The 15,910-nt window shown below is 45.2% G+C and overlaps 1 protein-coding gene across 1 annotated transcript in view; it reads left to right on the top strand.

Annotated features, from left to right (window-relative positions):
- The first annotated feature begins 474 nt into the window (after positions 1-474).
- The window catches only part of notch3 (notch receptor 3), a 30,192-nt gene continuing 14,756 nt past the window's right edge, over positions 475-15,910 (top strand). The window contains exons 1-8 of the mRNA XM_035181404.2: positions 475-755; positions 1,852-1,924; positions 12,781-12,923; positions 13,018-13,353; positions 14,015-14,137; positions 14,223-14,456; positions 14,548-14,703; positions 14,949-15,134. Coding sequence (XP_035037295.1) covers positions 695-755; positions 1,852-1,924; positions 12,781-12,923; positions 13,018-13,353; positions 14,015-14,137; positions 14,223-14,456; positions 14,548-14,703; positions 14,949-15,134 — 1,312 coding nt within the window. The 5' untranslated portion in view covers positions 475-694. The remainder of the gene's footprint in view (positions 756-1,851; positions 1,925-12,780; positions 12,924-13,017; positions 13,354-14,014; positions 14,138-14,222; positions 14,457-14,547; positions 14,704-14,948; positions 15,135-15,910) is intronic.

The following is a 15,910-nucleotide window of genomic DNA, read 5'->3' as shown; positions in this document are numbered from 1 at the left end:
TTTTTTTTCGAGATTTCTGACTCTCCTATAAGATCCTTGTCAATACTGTGGGTCCAGCAGTTTAACCATTACTTTCCCACAGACTGTCATTTGTAACCCACAGAAATCAACTGTGCAGATTTTGAAGCAAGGGTCAAATCTGCTATGGCAGTTAATCTGTGTTTATTATAAAGCAGGAAAGAGCCCATTTGTTTTGATAGATTTGTCCCAGAGCAGCTCGATGATGTGTGGAACTGTGGTCTCTGTATTTTCCTGTCCCAACTTTTGTATAATATTCAGGGAGTGGAACACATCAAACTTTTCAGTGTGTGTGGGGTTGTGTGTATGTGTGTCTGTGTGTCTGTGTGTGTGTGTGATGGGGGTGTGGGGGTGATGGCGCTGGGACGATCCAGTGTGGAGGAGAGAGAGAAAGAGAAAGAGAGAGAGAGAGACAGAGGGGGCGGGGACAGGAGACGCTGGGACACATCGGGCAGGAAAAGTTTAGCAGAAGTTTCAGGAGGCGAACCGAGACTCACAGCAGCCGTGGCCGAGCTGCGGAGGATAACACGGGATTGGGAACTAACGCTACTCTTTCCGGCTGACTTTATGAGAAACCCCCCATCGACTTTGGAGCCGTTGTTTTTCTGTGAACTTAACAAAGGATGTATTTCTACTGAAAGAGCCAACTTGAAACGCTGGAAACTTTTCCACCGAAATGGAAGGGAATATTCCATGGATTATTCTGTCATTTTTATTTTTCCTGCATATTTGTGATGGTAAGTTTGTTTTGTTATTAAAGTCTATTCAAACTTGTAGGGTGTAAACTGGACACTCATTCAATGTCCAGTGTCCCGGTCCAAAAAGGCAAAAGATGACTTGACTGGCTACCACTGACATCTTTGTGCCAAATTTGATTTTACGTTTACTTTTAATGTTCTGTTTTATGCTGCAGTTTGAGTTAAATTTATCAAAAAATCATCAGAGTTTTCCAAAGAATAATTAAAGAGCAACAGATAACAGATTTTTTACGCACATCACGTGTCAAAATATTACGCACAGAGGCACACGCAGTTTTTTGTGGATACATCTGAATACTGTATAGCATCTTGTAGTCCACAGGTATTTTTATCTAAAAACAAATGACCTCGGATCTAAGCGCAGTGATTGGTTTTCCTCTGTGGGAAAAAAGTGGGATGACTCTGTTCTGTGCTGCTCCGCCGAGTGAACTAAACCCTGAACGAGGTTCCTCTGACACCAGCAGCCCTGTTAACGTTTGGCTGAGACGCGTGGACTTGAGCGATGAGGATGTTTAACCTCACAAGTTTCCAAAAGTGCATTTACTGTAGGCCCCGTTCAGGAGGAGGGAAGGAAGGCGAACATTTGTTTAACCTAAAGCAGCGGGCGATGAGCCGGAGTCCCCCGAGCTCTGTGTGAACAAAGGCCTTTCTAAGCAACTGGATATCTGTTCCCACGAAGCGGCTGAGCAGTGACTGTCAGATAAATGAAGGTTCCTAAGACAAAATGTTTTCCAAGCAGGGATGAATCTCAGCATCATCTCAGCATGTATCTCCATGCAGGAAACACAAAGGTGTATCTGCTTTTGACTAAGTAAACAACAAACATGCGGGTGTGTCTGCAAGATGCCACAAGTGGCCAAGGCCTGATGTCTGTGCTTTAAAATGTATCAGGGACAATAAAGGAGCATTTCCACCATCTTTTACTGAAAACAAAGATTTCCCACACAGACACTGACCCTGATAATGGGGCTTTTTTTTCTACTTTTGCTGTAATTTACTGTCAGAAAAAAGTGGATTCCATCAAATCATTCGTCAATTGTTTGCTTCTCTAACAGTTTTTTCCCAATTTCCACAGGGTTCCGTTGCGTGGATCAATACAGACCCTGTGAAAACGGAGGGACATGCATAGATTCACCTGCTCGATGCATGTAAGTGAAACATCATGTAAAGTTGTACCAGGATAACACTTGTGGGCCAATGTTTCTCCTTCCTCAATACTTCATATTCTCAGTTTGTTAAAGGCTTTTGACGAAAGCAGAGGCCTTGTGTGTAAATGTGTGTTCACTTGCTGCCATTTGTTACTCGGCTGTGGAAGGTTTCCCGGTAAAGTTTCGTTCCCAGTTTCACAATCAGTCTCATATCCTACTGGATGTTAATTTACAACATTCACATAAGCGTGGTGAAAGACAGGCACGAATTGATTAGGCCGCCCACAGATGAGCATCAGCACGCCTCGACGTGTTTGGCTGCCACACTCATCTCCTGCACCTGTTACGGAGCTTTGTCAGACATAAATCACGTCACTATGCTGCACATGAGTAAAGCGTGGTGTTTATCTTTGTTGCAGACTTTTCCTTCTACAAGCAACATGAGTTCATTTCAAAGGTTTTTTAACTAATTGTTTTCTGTGCTTTCTTTCGTTTCCCGCCTGCTTTGGGCATTTTTGAGCTCTTGCATCTTTTGGCAGTGATGCGGCTTTTGTTTTCCGAATTTGAAGGGGGTGTGTGGGAACCTAGTACAATACTCCAGTTAAATAGCCTACAGTGTCTTGCCTGGGGGTCATTTGCCCTTTTTTAAAGAACCTTTTAGCTTAGGAAACAGCCCCCAGTGTTTCAGATGAGGCGATACAGTCATCTCTAGAACAAAAAAAACTCAGTGGTTGCCAGCTGCTTCCCTCCAAAAATGGCAGATTTATTATTTTATTGGTGTGGGCCAGCAATTTACCCTACAGTAGGGGTCAAAGTTGGGCCATTACCATGAATGCACTTTTCACAAGCAAATAATAAGACATAAGAATTTATATATGCACTAGCCAATGTGTAACTAGAATCTGAGTCTAACTAGAGTCCCTGAAACAAGTAACCACCACCCTCATTTTTTTCAATCATTAGCCAAGATGAGCGAGTAAATGTGTAATTTTATGGAGAATGTCTGACACAATTTGTCTGAGGGTGTATAGATATACAATTTTTCTCCTTTTAGCGAGAGCCACATTATAATCTAATGTTTTGTTTAGTTTCTCCATTATTTACAGATTTAATGTCGTCACAGGGAATAATTTTTGGCAGATGCTTTGATTCATTCATCTTTTGTACTGTGTACACGTGTTGTGTGGTACATAGGAGTTGGTAGTCACTATGCTGGTCCAGTGCCAAGAAAAAGAAGCCCTTTAAGTGCAAAGCGAGAGGTTTTCGAATGGAAGGGGACAAATGTCATAGCACACACTGAAGAAAGAGTCCCATAGCAGGGCCGAGCAGTGGAGCAGAGCGTGGCCACATTAGAGTGGTCAGACCAGTCCGACACTGAGGTGAGCGGTGGAGCCACCCCACCCCTTCCACTGGGAGCCCACGGAAACAGGAGATTCAAAACAGCAGAAAAGATCCTTTCTTTCACCAGATACCTGGCTGTAACCCTGCACCATCAGAACAGAGCCGAGCAGGGAGCGAATAAAGGCCCCAGCGAAACAAGGCCAGTGCGGAATAGAAACACAGAAACTAATGCATATACAGATACACGTTTTGGCATTTGACAGGAATTTGGAGAACCAGTGAAAAAAACAACCTTGCTAGAAATCACCACAGTTGCACAGAAGCACACACATTGTTCTGTGCAGTGAATGGTCATCTGCTCCTGCTTCCTTCTCAGCCACTGTGTTATTACATTTTTCTTATGGCTTGTAACTTCACAAGTGACAGTAATACCGTGTGGATGGGAGGTAGGCTGCTATTGTTACTGTCCCAGATACCGATGTATCCTCTGTCTTGTTGGCGAACACAGCTATAATACAACACTACGGCTGTAACATGAAAGAAATCCCAGGGTTCTCATAGTAGTCTGTCTCGTCAGTTTCTGTGTCTGCCTCCTCCTCACTCCCTCCTCAAGTGACTGGGTAAAAGTTACAGTCCAGAGTTGCTAATAGGGGATTACAATAGTAATCCTCTGGAAACTGTTCAAGTGAACAAACTTTCTGATGCCCATGTCATCTGTTTCAGTGACCCGGTAAAGCTTAGTTAATGCTTCTAGTCTGAAAGGGTTGATTGCTCCAACCAGGCTCCATGACTCTGCTCCCAGTGCAGGCACTAACTGGCTGTAGTTGCTGCCTGCAACTGCAAGTCAGCGATTAATTCCTTCACTTGTGATTGCAAAAGACCACGAATAAGTGGTTGCATTCACTTTAACTAAAGTGTTCAAATTTAAAAAAGCAACTTTGCACGAAAATCATCTCCACATGCTGGTTCCAATTGGAAACCGTATAAACCAGGATCACTGCAGCATCATCAAAAGAGAAATGGTGTAATTAAGGTAAAATAAGTTTGATAAAGCATTTCCTAACTGTGAGTATTGTGCTCCGAACCTCTCAGTGTCTGAGTCTGTGAACATGTTTGTGTGCACTAGTGGGACGGTTGCTTTTACCAAACCAGGCTGTGTTTGATGCCTTCAGATAAGTGCAACATGTAAGTGAGATTTTGAGGTTCTGCACGTCTGCTCTGGAGATGAAGTTGTTCGGATGCACCTGATCTGCAAATCCCAGCTTCACTGGTTTTCCAGTTCCAAAGTACAACCTATCTTTGTAATGTGGGGTTTTCTTTGCATTGTACGACACTGTGGTACTTGATGCACCATTAATATTTTTTAAGTATATTCTCTGTGAGCTTAGTGTGACCCAGAGTTTTGAACTTGGCAGTGAAGGATTAATCGTCAGGAAGTCCTGTTGAAGTGTCTTTGGCCCCTCAGCGCTGCCCTGTGAGCAGAACGTGCGGTGTAGAGAGGGCCACGGCGGCGTGGCCAGAGGAGAGATAATTAGGCAGATTGAGAGGGTGTCATTCAGAGAGGATCCAGCTGGAGGGATCCGACTGGGGGTAGGGACCGGGTGGAGGGAGGCTGGGTAGGAAGCAGGGGGTGGGGGGGGGGTGGGGGTGAGGCTGCGTAGAGGACAGCTGGTGGATGTTGTGATGGTAATCCAGTGAAGTCAGATCTTGACAAAGGGGAAGCATAGGGCCAGGTGCTGCCATTGAGCAGTCAGCTGCCCCCATACTGTGAGAGACAAGCTCGTGGTGGAATGAAGCTGGTAGCTCTCAGCCCCTCTTGCACATGTTGCTTCTCTCACAGTGCAGCAGCGAACACGTCCACTCTCTCTCTCTCTGCGTGTTGTCCCAGCTATGGCGGCTCATCCTGTGCCCCCCCCACCAACAACACAGTGGCAGATTATGAGTAACCCTTTCCTCTCAGATCCCCTAAAACCGAATGGGGAAATAAATGTGAGGCTTCTCTGCTGTGCGAGGCCCACGGATGGATACAGTGGTCCTCTTTATGAATGCTCTGCCCTTGGCTCTCAGTAGCAGAGTCACCATATAAATAGTGAGTGTTTTGTCATGACCCTGACTCCCAGCCTCTTAGAACATGATTAAAGAGACAGATCTGTGACTCTGATGGGGAGCAGCCTGTCCAGACATTGTCCAGTGCTGTTTTTCCAGTAAAATGTTTTTATCTACCCACTTCATGAAAAAACACACACTCTCAGAATAACACGTTCCCAGGAGAGATTGCAATTTCGCAAATGTAGCACAACCTAACGGCGATTGGACTCTTTTATCAAAATCAGATGAAAAATGCATTTCTGAAAAACACAGCTCACTAAGAAGTGGGAATCTACACACATGCCAAGGCACAGAGAAACACATTAGATTGTTAGCTTAGCGGAGAGAACCTCAGGGCTGGTGTTTTCTTTGGCATCTTTATGGTGGATTAGAAAGGAATGCTTACTAAGATTCCTCCTGCCCCACTGGTGCTTTCAGGTTATTGTCCATACCTCTCATCCATTCACCCTGGTAGCCCCTTCAGGAATGCCTCTAACAATACTGTCAGCCTAGTCTCATTGAAAAGGGGATGTTTAGAATGACTTGTTTGATTTGCAATTAGTTACTCTGCATTTTTGCGAGGCTATACGTAGCCTATATCACTCCCGCTGCCCTGACAGACGGATGGAGCCATTGCCGTGCCATTATCCAGGCAAAGTGATGCTTTGCAGACCCAGTAGTTACAATAAATGTATATGACAGTGGACAGTGGTCATGTCCATGTGGAGATGAGTGCTATCCGGCCAAGAGGTTACACCATCATAGGGAGGATGCTTTGGTTTTGTTGTGGCTTCTTCTCTCTGGGTCATGACTGGAGACTCGGAGCTGTGGTTCCCAGGCTCCATCACAGGAAGTGGTGCCTTCTGACCTCCCTGCTACGCACATCCTGTCTTATCAAAGCTTATGCAGCTTAGTGTGTGCACCCCGGGTCTCCATGCTTCTCAACTTTTCGCTTCTACTTCTTCATTTTATATTATCCCACCTCTCACCACATGGCTACATGGTGCTGAAATTGCTTCATCCTTTATTACTTGGAAGTCACAGATCAAATTATGTGGGAATTTAAAAGAAAGTGTGTGCTCACTCACATGTCACATCAGGAAACTCATCCTGTGTGATAAAAAACGTCAGTTTTGCTATTATTGTGAGTTGGCACAGGAACCTTCAGTTGGAATTTGTGCGTTATTATTCTTTCTGGAGTCAATGTATGTCTGAACCACATACTTATGTAGGGATAAGCTCTGTCTCTGAAGTCTCATCCCCTGGCTGTTCGTTCTGATCCGGGAGACTGTGACCTCTGAGGAGACATTCAGGCAGACCTGATTGGAATAACTGAGGTCTGTCAGCAGAATTTCCAGAGTCTCTCCCTCAGTTTAGAAGAGGAAGGGATGGGTCCGTCATTAAATGATTCAGGAAAAGGCATCCACTTTTCCACTAAGCACACTTTCCACAGACATCTTGATTTTAACCAGGCAGTATTTTGCCTGTGTTAACATGTCTTAATGAAAAACTTTCATTTTAATACTTTGCCACAATTATTAACTTTATTTATAGATTACTATCTTTGCAAGGGCTGCAAAATAAAACAGAGCACACAAAAAAATTAAGGAATTACAAATATTAAAAGACTATTAATTTAAAAGAACTCTAAAAGACATTGAATTCCTTAAATCAATAAAAAAAAATTGAATTCATATATAAAATAGAAGGTAAAATCAGTAAAGGCTCACTGATAAAATTATGTTTTAACAAGGGATTTAAAAGAGATCACTGACTCAGCTGACCTGATTTCCTCAAGCAGATCAAATAACTAAAGCAACAATGCTATATTATTGTAACTAGTTTTAGATTTATGAAATGTTTCATTGGTACACTGGCCCACACCCTTGTAAAACATCTCTAGTACTTTCTTGAGTGACAGCAGTTGAGATAATGGACATTCTCTGGCTCTTTTCCTGGCGTTCAACTTAACTTATCACTAAGAACCTTTGCCAGTGCCCCATAAACAAATCTTATTCTTTTAGCATGTGAGAGTCTACTGGTCTCAGTCAGACTGTAGACGTATCCTGTCAACATGATTAAACTGGAGTGTGGTTTATCAGATATTGTTGTAGTTCTATTTAATCCACACTCATTGTGCAGCAAATGTTTGCCGTGACACGAATAGCAAGTCATTAGAGGCCCTGAGATATTTCTGTCACATTGAGTTTTTTTTTTTTTGTTAAGGCAACTTGAGAGAAAACGTTGGACTGGAAATTGTAGTTGGTCTTTCATGCTCGGTTTGGGATAGGGTCTTTTTAAATTTCAATTTCAAAGTTGCACAGAAATCTGGTTTAGTTTAGGTGGCTGGGTGTGGTTATTGTGGTGGAGTTCAGAGGAGAATGAAAGCTTTGAAAGACCCCGACTCTGGGACTCATGCAATGTGGTCATGGGCAAATGCATATGAAAAATGTCAGGGAGGAATCTTCCAAAAATGTGTTAGACACTAGAGGCGAATTTGTCCGGATAGTATATAAACTACAAACGTAAAAATGACATGCTGTTGTTCGGCCTTTTTACAGCAGTATAACCGAGCACTTAGCAACAAGTTTCATTCTCTTCCTGCGGCGGAGCTCCGCAGTTCCCACTGCCAAGGAAATGCTCCACATTTCTATTCTTCGTTTATATCCTTATACATGTAGATCTGAGCATTGAGGGGCTATCAGAGGTGAGAAGGATGCACTGACAGCCTTCCTTGCCTTTTGGCCAGATTCATTACTGCTTTTCATCCGGAGAAAGTTAAATGTCCTTGTATTCACATGTTTAATATTCATGCTCAGGGGGTGCTCTGGAAACCTCCCTCTGGAGATTTCAATACCTCCATTGTGTGTCTTAGCACAATTGTTGAAACAAACTTTGCACTGTGAAACACACATCCTTTTAGACGTGATTGTACTCAATTACCAGACTGAATTGGCCGCGGACAGTGCTCAGTGCTACCTGCGTATGTAGGGGATCAGTCCTCCGATGTGCTCCAACTGTCCTTACGAAACCCTGTCCCTCATCACCCCTTTTCTCTCACTCTGGTTCTCTCTCACCATGGGTTACTGTTGCCAGGCTACAGCCCAGGCCTGTTGGTCCGTGTAAGCTCGGGCCTGAAAGACTAGCTGTTTGGGTCACTGCCCCCCCTCCAACCCCCCCACCCCCCCCCAAACACTTTTATACAAAGGAGTTCTGACTACTTTAGCTCTTTTATTTGGGCCACAAAACACTCCCCAACCCCCAATCTGGCTCTTTGCTGAGAAAGGGAGAGCCAAGCTGAGGAGAGCAGAGGAGGCTGTTGGAAGGGGGGGGTGGGGGGTGGATGGGCTTCTGTTGGCAGTGTGGTGTCAGTGCGGACTCAAATAAAGCAGTAGAACTGATTCTTGGTCGCCTGTGGAAGGACAGGGGGGTGGTAGGGACAAGAGGGTTGTGTTGAGAGAAAGAGACGCTTTTGAAAGGATTTCCAAGATCCCAATATTTTTCTTTTCTAGCAGCATCAGGCTTGACAGAATTTCCTAGAAGTTCTCATGCAAAACAGAAGTGGAAATTAAAAAGATGGGAGTTGTGTTGTCGCTCCTCCCCTCTGTTTGTCTTAGGAAATGCCCTGTGAGATAGGAAGACTCCTTTATACTTGTTGCTTTGTGGACCATGACAGTGTGTATGAACCATGTCAGAGATTACAGACTCTTTGTTCGCAGGTGAGTCGCCCTCTGACCTCTGGCAGAGTAGCGGCTATTGTATAGGAGAGGATGAGCTCAGGTTACCCTGCTTCAGTGACCCAGAAAGCAGGAAAACTGGCATTGTGTTACACACGTACAGGTGACAGACCTCACTTATACATAAATCAAATGGTCAGGGGGAATCCTCCTACTTGATGCAGAACTGAGAAATGTCACATGTCGATAATGTTTTATAATATCATTTGCTCTTTAAACTCTGCTTCATCAAATGTTTGACAGCATTTTATAATTTCCTCAATGGATCTCTTCTTTTATGGGTTCACAGTCCTACCTTTCCTCAGACGCTGAGGATGGTTGTAAGTCTCTTTTCTTTGTGTCTGGGTGTGCAGTGATTGTTGCATGTGTTTGCTTTGTTGCAGTGGTGCCGTTGCGTAACAATCTTTAAAAGTGTGTTAAGAGGAACTGTTAATGCATGTGTTTGTGGCGGATGACCACATCTCCAGAGTGGTGTGAAATGTTCCTTGTGTGAGAGCGTGGGTGTGTTGGTTGCTGGACTAGTCCCATGGGCAACACGGCACAGTTGCTTTGGCTTAAAAGTCTGGCAGGGGAGGTAAATGCCAGACACCCAGAGGTGCCCTGACAGATGTGGACAGATGCATGGCAGCAGCTGGCCCAACCGCTCATATGTGTTGACGCGGAGAGATTACCCACCCTCGCCATCCCTCCGCTGCACCCAAAGACCTCCCCCTCATTTGCTGCACTCTCTTCCTCAAAGGTCAGAAGTCAACACTCACTAAATATGACTCAGGGGCCCGTTGCACAACAGCAGCCCGCACCTGCTTTGTACATCCGCCACAACTAAGGCTGGGCCAAGGCGAAGGCACAGGTCCTGCCCTGCTGTTCCCAGAGGGTGCGGAATCCACAAGGTTGTAAAGAGCCTGATAAGGAGGCTCTCATGTGCACCAGGACCAAGTTTCGCGTCTCTCACAGTCTCTGCACTGATACCACTGTGATTTGTGTGTTATGGGAGTAGCATGCTGGCAGTTAGTCAGGTCTAGACAAAAGAATGTGTGTTTTGGCTTCTCAGTTCACTGTGAATTTGTAAGGGTGGACAAATAATTTATCAGACATAACTACTATTGTCGTTCTTACCCACCCACACACATGCACACACATCATCTAATGCACACAAATATTTACCAACACTATTAATTCTCATAGCTGAGCCAGTATTTTAGTTTCTGTAGTGCCACATCAACATGCACTTGGACACACAGTACTTCATGGAATGAGTGGTAAGTTATTCTCTGTCCACATAGAGTCACAACAGCCTGAGTGATGAAAAATATAGACTGTATAGAAAACCTGTAGCTCTATGGCTTTCATCAGCAAATGTCCACAGTGCAGATCAGCTCCAGAAGAATTTGACTGTCAGTTGATTGTATTTTCTATAAAAGCAACTTCTTTTCAAAGCCTTCTTTGTGCCACATTTGTGTTTCATTTTTAGTGATACCCTAGATTCCAGACATAGTTAATTTGCCTCTAAATAAACCCAGCCAAGCCATGACAAATAGCCATGGGGACCACGGGTGGGTGGTGAGGGGAAGGGGTGATTGGTTGGGTGTCAGGCCTGCTTGTTCGTCTGCGAGGTTGCTAGGGCAACAGAGATCGTGCATTAGGAGCGCATGCAGTGTTTTTAGAGCAGGGGACGAGGGATTACAGGAAATATGACATGACATTCTTGCTGGACTAGACCGCTCTCTCTCCTCCTCTCCGTCGCCCTCTCCACCAATTCCACCTTCTAAAGACATTCCCTCCAGCAGAGCAGCCCCACCCCACTCTCCCTGCAGCCGTGACATTATCATCACAATCAGACGGGGGACCTCTGACATCTGACCTCTCAGCACGTGAGAGGAGGGGGTTGTTAGGGGGAAAGGCAAGCTGGCGTTCAGGGGGGCTTTAGAAGATGGAGGAGTAGCTGTAGTAACTGTGCAAACTCTCCCCCAACATGCCAGCTCTAGTGTTGCTTAACTTTAGTGTCCAAACCAAGTTTCAACACTGTAGTGAGGTCCTTAGCCATGGTCATGGGAAATTCATCTTTCCCTATGGCATTTATAGCTGTTATGTTTAATTAATTATTATATACCAACAAATTACTACTTTGGAGACATTTGACTTTTTTGCACAGTTTCTGTGTATATGCACATTCTTGTGGATATGCCTGTGTGTCTGGCTCCTTCATGCTTAGTCTTGTGGCTCCTCTATTTCATTATTGACTTTGTAAAGCTGGAAAAAAAGCCAAACAAAACTGAGCAGTCTCCATTTTTCCTGAGGCAGAGCATTCTAGTCAGAAAGAAAACAGGCTATTTCAGTGAAAAGCCAGATCTGGATCTGTTCATCCTCTTTAGCCGACCTGAAGCCGTTTCAGCCTCCGCCTGGGGCAAGTGCCAGAAAACTATTTTAGCTTTGTTTTAGCTTCTTTTTTTTTTTAAAAGGGAGGGAAAATCCAAAAAGTAAAAGATGAACTGATACCAGAGTAGTGGTAATGCTCCTGTTCAGGAGAAAAGATGAAAACCCATTGTTGATCCTGCCCAGGGGTTCCTCTCCAAAGAATGAGAGGACAGAGCCCAAGGGTGGGCCAAAACCCAGCCGTCACTGCTCTGTCATCAGCATCAAACAGCCTGTTTGAAGAAGGGGTTTGTCCGCAGCCAGGGGCTCCACTGTGGGTGTAGAGTTACCAGCTCATAGTGACCTCCTGAGTAAGTCCAACCCTTACCTAAACTCCCATAAGGCCCCTGATGAGAGCTATAGGAAGCCCTGTTTATATGTTTATCTCTCTTTATATGTTTATCCTCTTTTAGAGGAGCAGGTTTAGGTCCAGCCTGCACAATGTCTTTACAGCCCATGAAGCTTCAAGTTAGTAGTTCAGGCACAGTATTGAGTTTAAGTCACCTGGGTTTTGAAAGCACTCAAGAGGCTAATTCATAATCATTGTAACACATACTAATCAAGTCGTTTCACACCTGCATAGTTAAAGTACATAATAAGACTAAAACAGTAGCATCGTGTAGAAACCACCATGTGTGAAGACTGTCAAGATAATGCAGATAATCAGATTTTCTATCAAAAAACTGTTACTGATAGGAGTATGTGTTGTTTCATTCAAAAACTCTATCTGGTTCTCCTATTCGCTTTATGCATGTACTGTGTGGAGTCCCCATTTTTCTCATGTCCACATTTGTTGGCAATTGTTAAGTTTCCAGACTGCTGTTTCTGGGTGTGTTCTTACAAGAACAGAAACAAAAGCTGAGGTGCGGAAAAAACTGTAATAGTGCAGGAATGTTTGCCGCCATGGAGAAAACTGAAGCTTTCCAGCTGGAAAGTGTTTGCTTCTTGAGACACAGAAAGATGGCCTCCCTCCATCTTCATATTTTGAAGTTTGTTTGTGAGTGTACTGGATGTGCATCTCATTTCATGAACAATTCATTGCATGGTTATTACTTGTTGCTGTTTTAATACAAATGCATCCCAGGGCCCAGAAGCATTGTTCATGCCAAGGTATGAGTCAGGTCACAGGCCTTGCCAGGGTGTCATTGAGCCTTGATTGTTAAACCTAGACGATGATGGCTCCACTAGAGTTAGAGTGTCACAGCTTTCTTTAATAGCTTAGTGTGTCAGCTTTTGACCAGTTTCCTTGTTTTTATGTGTGTAAATGTGTTTGTTCAGATGTCGTCCCGGCTTCATTGGTCCTCTCTGTCAGCACCTGGATCCCTGCCATCGATCACAATGTCTGAATGGAGCCGCTTGCAAGAGCCAGGTGGTTAATGGTCTCCCACAATACTCCTGTGTCTGCCAGAGAGGGTTCAGAGGTACAGAATTTGTTTTCATTATGAAGATCATATTTGACAATAGAAATTAAACGTACCTTAATTGACTGAACACAATTCTCTATTTACTCTCCAGGCCAAGAATGCGGAAACATTGATGCCTGTGCCACTAGCCCCTGTGCCAACGGGGCCCGTTGTGCCAACTGGAATAACCACTACAACTGTTCCTGCCCACCTGGCTTCCAGGGAAAGAACTGCCGCAATGACATTGATGAGTGCCGCAAGCCTGGCGTGTGCCTCAACAGGGGTCTCTGCATTAATACCCAAGGGTCCTTCCGCTGTCAGTGCCAACCTGGGTACAGCGGGCGCACGTGTGAGGTGTCCACCCTGCCCTGTGCCCCATCTCAATGCCTTAATGGAGGCACCTGTCGACAGACCAGTGACCATTCTTATGAGTGTGCTTGCCTACCAGGTAAGACAGCTCTCTGCAGCATAATAAAACATGCACATACACACTAACTCAAAGTCAGTTAGTAGACCCACGGTTTTCCCAGGCCCTCAGCATGGGGCTAAAGGCATACAGGTTTTCTCAGCCTGATGACGTAGCTGTTAGTGCTTAACGCTTTCTGTCCCAGGTCAGCTTCCTGTCTGCTATTAATAGCTGCTGATGGGAGATGGGATGGTGGGAGAGTTGAAGAGGCAGCCCGCCTGTACTCCTACTCTACATTACTCTGTTCACAACAGAAGGAATTTACTTTATGGGCCTCCTGGTTTCCCACTGGGGAGCTGGCAGGAAATGTCTCTTGCCGGAGAGGAAGTCATTGAAACTGTGAGAGATTATAAAACAAGCAAACACTGCAGGGAGTGTAGACCTCTGAAGCAGTCAGGAGTCACGGCTGCTACTGGCATCGTATGGGAACCGTCATGTGAAGATGTAAACAATCAGACACCCCTGAACCTTTTACTGCCCATGTTGCCCCTCACTTCATATACTGTGGGAAAAATGACTCAAGGCTATCAGTAGAAATGTTTGAACTCTAGAGCAGGGGCCATTGATGTTTAATAAACTGAAAAATCGTTGTTACTGTGTGTGTTGTAACTCCTCTCTCTCTCTCTCTCTCCATCTGTCTCAGGGTTTGAGGGACACAACTGTGAGAATAATGTGGATGACTGTCCAGCACACAAGTGTATGAATGGGGGGATATGTGTGGATGGAGTCAATACCTACAATTGCCAGTGCCTACCAGAATGGACAGGTACAGATCTTTTTATCAAATGAACTTGAACAAATATGTACGGTGGTAAGTCTGTGTGACATTATTTGTCATGTTACAACTCCAGGGCAATACTGTGCTGAGGACGTCAACGAGTGTCTCATGCAACCAAACGCCTGTCATAACGGGGGCACATGCTTCAACACCATCGGTGGCCATACCTGTGTCTGCGTTAATGGTTGGACTGGAGACGACTGCAGCGAGAACATTGATGACTGCGCCATAGCCGTCTGCTTCAACGGTGCCACCTGCCACGACCGTGTAGCTTCCTTCTTCTGCGAGTGCCCAGTTGGAAAGACGGGTAAGTGGGTTTGTCAAAATGTCCCTCTTATTCCTGGCAGCTAAGTTGTTGGGTAACTGACATGGATTATGTCCCCGTGCTTCCACCTCAGGTTTGCTGTGCCATCTTGATGATGCATGTGTGAGCAATCCCTGCAATGAGGGGGCAGTGTGTGACACAAACCCGCTCAACGGCCGTGCCATTTGCACCTGTCCTGCTGGTTTCGTAGGTGGTGCCTGCAACCAGGACATGGATGAGTGTTCCATTGGTGAGTCATTTGTCAGTGCCAGGGTAATTTACTCTTGCTTCAGCTTTCTTTTGAGTGTTAAGGTTAAGGCTTCTTTATTGTCTCCTGTGGGAGAAATTAGTTTTGAACTACTGGGGCTGCTGCGTTTAACCAGACATTGAGTAAAAACATTAAATATATTAAATAAAGGGATACCATTTATGAGACAAAAGAGAGCAGTTTAATTTGTGTTGGTCATGTACTAATCCTCAGCCTTCTGCCCACAGGTGCCAACCCGTGTGAGCACTTTGGTAAATGTGTGAACACTGAGGGCTCCTTCCAGTGTCAGTGCGGTCGGGGATATGCTGGTCCCCGTTGTGAGATCGACATCAACGAATGCCTGTCCATGCCCTGTCAGAACGACGCCACCTGCCTGGACCGGATCGGAGAGTTCACCTGTATCTGTATGCCAGGTAAACAGACCCATCCAATTTCAGCAGCGCCAACAAAACTATTTGGAAAGCCTCAATTCACCCTGGTGTCATTCACATGGGACAGCCCGAGACCAATGGAACCACTGATTATTTAAACCTGACCTTCTAAAGAAGCATTATCTGCAGCGCTGCCATACTGACTGCCAGTGTAGACTGTTATGTAATACATTCTCATTAACATTTGGGGTATGGGGGCACTTCTCTACACTCAATGCACTGTACAGCCAGACAGGGTCTTAGCTTGGACTAAGTGATGGTTTGGACACTCGGTAACAAAAACACAGTAAAACTCTCACGCACAGTCCTACATGCATCCTGGGGTTTTGGGAACTATACAAATTAGAGCTGGGAGTTGTGTCTATAGGACTGGATGTGAGAGAGGGCGAGCAGTTAGGGGGAGGAGTGTGCTGTGAATACTAATGAGGGGTAGAGTGGTGGGAATGGAGGGGAACAATAGGGCCCCTCTGTGCTCCACTTTGCACCCCTCATACACACAGAGAGGGAAAGAGGCCTTTTCCCAGAGCCTCTCCCCCTCCCCCTTCATTTCCAGAGACAGGCCCTTCCTCTTCACCCTCCTCTTCATCAACCAGCCTGGCAAAGCTCATGTGGAGCGGCTGATTATTTCTGATTCCACGCTAGCCTCTCCCCAGGGGCAGCACTCTGATCCACACTCTGCTTAACCTCAATGAAGGAGCCCTCCATAGTTTGCTGACAAAGAATGTATAACATGCATCTGGTGAATGGGACACTGACCT

Source organism: Hippoglossus stenolepis, chromosome 16 (assembly GCF_022539355.2).
Source record: "Hippoglossus stenolepis isolate QCI-W04-F060 chromosome 16, HSTE1.2, whole genome shotgun sequence".
Classification (NCBI taxonomy): Eukaryota; Metazoa; Chordata; class Actinopteri; order Pleuronectiformes; family Pleuronectidae; genus Hippoglossus; species Hippoglossus stenolepis.
Note: the sequence above shows the minus strand (reverse complement) of the source record. Positions and strands in the feature narration are given on the sequence as shown.